The 6,000-nt window shown below is 24.2% G+C and overlaps 1 protein-coding gene across 3 annotated transcripts in view; it reads left to right on the top strand.

Moving 5' to 3' along the window:
* The first annotated feature begins 990 nt into the window (after positions 1-990).
* Positions 991-6,000, top strand: part of LOC109600117 (insulin-like growth factor 2 mRNA-binding protein 1) — an 81,598-nt gene continuing 76,588 nt past the window's right edge. For 2 of the 3 annotated variants that reach the window (XM_020016201.2, XM_020016199.2), the window contains exon 1: positions 992-1,470. In XM_020016201.2, the coding sequence (XP_019871760.1) occupies positions 1,400-1,470 (71 nt within the window). In that variant the 5' untranslated portion in view covers positions 992-1,399. Of the gene's footprint in view, positions 1,471-6,000 lie in introns of all 3 variants that reach the window. The other variant, XM_049966845.1, reaches the window with a different exon arrangement.

Here is a 6,000-nt window from a genome sequence, read left to right as displayed (position 1 = left end):
TTTAACATAATTTTATTGCCTTCCAGTAGAAGTTTTAGGGTTCAAGATAGACTTCAAATAAATTATTAATGGGGAAAAGGTGTTGTTTTGCTTTTTCAAAGTATTCCTCACTTTGTAATGCACTTAAAATCTACATGAAAGAGAGGAAATTCTTACTGATAAGTTGTGCTTTACACTCTTTTATAAGCAGGACATGAAATTTTGCAGCTGGGATTACAGAAATTAATTCGGTTTTAAGGCTAGTGGTCACTGAAACTAATCACATAACTAAAACTACATGTTGGACACGTTGTAAAGCCCTCTGTAAAATTTAAAATCCATCAAAGGAACGTTTAATTTAATTGGAATTAGGCAGTCCGTACGACACCACCAAAGTTAGCCTCTACTATTTCAATGATTCATCCAATTAGAAGGTCCAGATAAAGATTACAACTCAGGAAAAGGAAACAGGGTTGCACCAGCCGAAAATATGAACCCAACAACAAGTATTGAACGTTGTTGGGGGCGTGGTGGCCGCCAACAGCAAAGTTTCCACTGGAAACCAAACAACCGTTCCAAGAGCCAAGTCCGGAGCATCAAGGAGCGGACTTAATTCCCCGTCCGCGTCGTCGGCGTGGTGTGATTGACAATCGATAAACACCTATCCGCACCGTTCCGCCAAGCAAACATCAAAACGTCGACGTTGACGCGGTGCCGCCGCAGCCGTTGCCCGCTCCCGTCGCCGACGACGGCGTCCGACCTATTAGAAGAAAAAACCGCACATTAGTTCGACGCTCGTAGGTGTGCACGGGTACATAAGGGAGCCGGGGCAGCTTTCGTGCACGAGGGGGGCCGGGCGGGACGCGGGACGGCGCCGCCGTTGGGGAGGGGTGCGTACGAATTTGGGAGGTAGGCGTGGTCCATGCGCACTGCCTCGAACGAGCGTCGGCATTTCCGAAGACTTAGTGTGTATTTAGGCTCGAATTTAGAGTGATATGTAGTGTTACATAATATTTCTGACAAAAAAAAAAAACAACAACAAAATTAAATTATTGTTTTCGACCATTTCGGACGCGTCCAAATTCAAAATAAAAGTTCAACCAGAATCCGGCCCTTCCGCTCTACGTTCCCTTGTGATAGTTGTTTATGTTATGACGTTCTCCTAGTGTTATCATTTTTATTATTATTATTTATTTTGTTTTAATTTGTAATAGACCGTTCCGTTCGCCATTATTTCTTTGGTGGAGTGCCCGCTGGACTAGATACACCACGTCGGACAGACCGTTTCGGAACGAATCAACCGTGCGGGGCTTAGTGAATTTAGTTAGTAGTAGTGTTTCACCGAATTGCCGCACCAGTACTCTGTTCCATTAGAATCAGTTCGTGTTTTTTTTTTTATTATTTTTGTTGGTTCGGAAAGATGGAAAAGTTCCAGGAGCAGCACGACGACGACCAGGACCAAGTGTTCGAGGCTGAAGACCCCGAGCCCAGGTAAAAATGCCACCGGATTTTGTTTTATTTGTGACCGCTAGATCGGAAAAATGTGCCTCGTCTTTTCGCTTCTATTGATCACAGCGCCCCTTCGGGGTCTTCGCCACTCGGCAACTGCTTTTTGGGTCCGTTCGCCGAAAATGCGGACGCACATTTTACGATTGTTGTTTCGGCTGTGTGCGGAACCTTGAGAATGTTTTTTAAATGAATAATCCGTTCGACGTATTAAATAATAATATGGGCAGGTTTAACAATCCATTAAATTTGCCATAATGTGGACTAATTTGTATGTTGAATCGTCAAGGTTTTTCAATAATTTGTAAAGATGAACACCGTTAATGTCATATTATATGTTATAATTTATAAAAAACTGTTGCGAAAATCATTTACATTTTCCTAAATCAAAGGTGAATGACTGATAAGATGCTAAAATGTATAAAATTTGAAGAAAATTTCCATTTTCGTGACTAAATATGATATTTTGATAATATCAATATAAAAAACGTAGTTTTTATTTTAATTTTTACTTATTAGAATGTACAAAAGTATAAAAACAATTTTTTATTCAAAAAAATTAATTGTTAACCACAAGAACAATTTATTCTAACATAAAAAAGTACATAAAATAATTTTTATTATTTTATATTATTTGAATTTTATATGATTAATATTAATTTTGTAATTAATAAGATATAAAGACTTAACTTGATACTTAATCTCCTGTTTTAATTAAATAAAATTAAACTAATAATTATTCAATTGATTTAAAATATTTAATTTTATGTATAAATTTAACTTTATGTTAATTATTAAAGGTACAAATTGTAAAACATAACAAAAATGTATAATATAAAGACATTTTTAATAAAAAAATTTAATTAATTATATTAAAAATATTTTTCAAATTCTACTGAAAGGTGTTTTAAAATTCTCTTTGCTTTCAAACCTTGTTTAAAACTACAAATTAGATAAAAATTACTTAAAAATTTCAGTTTTTCAATAAAAGTATAAAAAATAATATTATTTAAAATATAAATTTTGTTATAAATGGAAAATTTAATTAGTAATTATCAATTATGAAATCTTGGAACTATTAATTATTAATTTAATAAATTAACAAAAGAATAAAAACAATTTTTTATTAAATAAATTTCATTAGAACAATTTTCCCCCATAAAAAAATACATGAAATAATTTTTATGTAAATTTGATATTCATAAGTTTTTCCACCTGAATTTTATGTATTTATGTATTAATAAGATATAAAAACTTGTTGAAAAATAATATCTTTAATTAAATAAAATATTAATATTAATTATTGAATTGCTTTAAAATATTTAACTTTATTTATAAATTTACTTTTATGTTAATTTTAAAATTTACAAATTGTTAATCACTTGACAATTTCAAAAATATATAATATAAATATATTTTTAGTAACAAAATTTAATTAATTATGCAAAAAATATTTCTCAAATTCGACTAAAAAGTATTATAAAATTCTCTTTTAATTTAAACCTTATTTAAATCTATAAATTGGACAAAAATTGTCTAAAAATTTTAATTTTGATTAAAAAAATATAAAAATTCAAGAAATAAATAATTTAAAATAAATTCTACCCTTGTTTAAAACTACAAATTAGATGAAAATTGACTACAAATATCAAAATTTAAGTTAAATTTAGTCACTAATTCTAAATAAATAAAATATTAATAAATATTTAATTTTATTTATAAATTTGAAAGTTACAAATTGTTAATCACTTCATATTTCCAAACATATATAATATTTCTCAAATTCTTCTAAAAAGTATTATAACTTCAATTTCGATTAAAAAAAATATAAAAATATAAGAAATAAATTATTTAAAATTAATGCAATCCTTGTTTAAAACTACAAATTGGATAAAAATTGTCTAACAATCTCAATTTTTATTAACAAAAGATTAAAAGTACAAGAAATAAATTATTTAAAGTGAAAATTCTGTAGTAAATTTTTTTGAAGTAGTTATTAAATATAAATTATTATTAATTAATAAATTAACTAAAGAATAAAAACGACTTTTAATTCTATTAGTTTAATTACTAACAATTTTTAAGAAAAAAATACATGTTAATATAACAAAATTTAAAAAATCAGTCAAAAAATATTTCTCAGATTTGTCTAAAAAGTATTTAAAAAATTCTCTTTGATTTCAACCCTTTTTTAAAACTGTAATTTGGATAAAAATTTCTTAAAACATTCAATTTTAATTTAAAAAGTCTAAAAATACAATCAATAAATTATGTAAATTAATATATTTATTTTTTATTCAACAAAAGTAGTTGCTAAGAACTATTTTTTCTGGCATAAAAGTAATGTTGGGGCGTAAACGATGATATATTATTGTCAACAATATTAAATGAAAAATTGTTTGTTTTTAAATCTAATTTATCAGTCTTGGAAAAAGGAGAGAAAATGAAAATTGATTGAAAAGAAATTTTAACAATAAGTGCCAAAAATTAATTAATACAATTTTATATCTATTTTATAGATCAAATATCATTAAACAAAAAGTATACAATTTTTTAAATGATTCAAAAATAATTTAATTTTATCAAAGAATATATTTAAATATTATTAATTATATAAAATAAATGTTTAAAATTTCTATAAAATTCTAATAAATTAATTTATATATACTAATTCTAATCTTATATTAAATTATTATATTTTTTTTTTATTTTATAGACTAATTTACTTAATAATAATTTTTAAGGTATATTTTATTAATTACATTGTTTAGAAGTGCAACAATTAATTCTTAAAATTTTTCTGTATTTCTAATAAAGAAATTATATTTTATTAAATATTAATTTTGCTTTAAAAATACGTATCTTTTAAAATATTCAAATATTTGAAAAATTATAAAAAACTGACAAAATATTAATTAATTATGTTTTTAATTATGATGTAAATTGAGTATAACTTTTAATTTGAAGCAGTTTATATATAATTTTAAAAATATTAATATTCTTATATTAAACTATTATATTTTTTATATTATAAATTAATTTAGTTAAGCTAATTTGAAAAGTATATTTTAATCATTAATTTTACAAATTAAATTGTTTAGAAGAGCAAAATTAAACGCTTAAAATTTCTCTAAAATGGATATTTTTGTTTTTATTGTATATAATTGATATATATATATATATATATTTTTCTTTAAACAATTAAAAATATTTTCAATTTAAATTAAATATAAAAATTTTTATAATTGGGATGAATATTGTATTAAATATTTAATTTTAATGATTAAATATAATTTAGAAATAAACATATATTTATTATATTAAATTATTATATTTTTACATTATAAACTAATTTACTTAGAGTAATTTATAATGTGTATTTTAATTTTATAACTATATAAATTAAATTGTTTAGGAGAGCAAAATTAAATACTTAAAATTTCTATAAAATTCCAATAAATAAATATTTTTATATGTATTGTATATAATTGATTTATAAAAAAATCTAATATTTTATTAAATATTATTATTTTTTTTTAATTGAAAACTATTTTCAGTTTCAGTCAAAATATAATTTTTTTATTATATTTCAAAATTTTAATTAATTTCTTTCCTATTGATTGTATTTTTAATTAGGATTTAAATTGTATTTAATTTTTAATTTTAACCATAATTATAAATATTAATATTACTATATATATTATAAAATAATTTACATAACTTAATTTATAAAGATCATTATAATCATTAAATTGATGAAATGCTTAATTTTCTATTAACTGATTAAAATTTATACATAATTTATATATAAAAATTCTTATTTTATTAGAAATAATGAAGATTTTATGATTTTTTCAAAAATACAACATATATTTTCCATACTTTTCTATTAGAAAGATGATTTACTTGTCTAAAAGAAAATAAAATAAATTTTGATTTTTCGCTAAATTAAGTATTTTTTATAAACGAATTATTTAAAAAAAGAATTCCTATTTTATTAAAAGATTTGAATTTTTTTACATAATTTTTATTTTATTGGAATAATTAAATAAAATATGATTTTCTGCTTAATTGTGACAGTAGTTTAATTACTTGTTTTACATTCGATTATACATCAATTACAAATCAAACTAATAAGTACGTGAAGGTAATACTAATTTATAAATTATAAACCACAACTTTTGGGTGAACATTTTTTGCCCTCGATAGCAATAAAATCATACAAAATATTTAAACGTTTTGCTTACGAAAAATTTCGTCAACAAACAAGACGTTAAATTGATAGAAGCTATGTAGAACGTAACAAACAGTATACAAACAGCTCCAACATGTAAACCGACTAGTTGTGACGTATATTGTTAAACCAGTGACGTATCGAAATTTTTTTACTAACAGACAGAAGTAACAAATCGAAATTAAATGTTATCAGACGCAATTTAGCCCGGTCAAAAGCCTATTTACATCCCTTAATTTCCCCAGTCCCACCACCGAAGCGAATCATGGAAGCGGCGAGAT

The sequence above is a fragment of the Aethina tumida genome, chromosome 4, assembly GCF_024364675.1.
Source record: "Aethina tumida isolate Nest 87 chromosome 4, icAetTumi1.1, whole genome shotgun sequence".
Classification (NCBI taxonomy): Eukaryota; Metazoa; Arthropoda; class Insecta; order Coleoptera; family Nitidulidae; genus Aethina; species Aethina tumida.
Note: the sequence above shows the minus strand (reverse complement) of the source record. Positions and strands in the feature narration are given on the sequence as shown.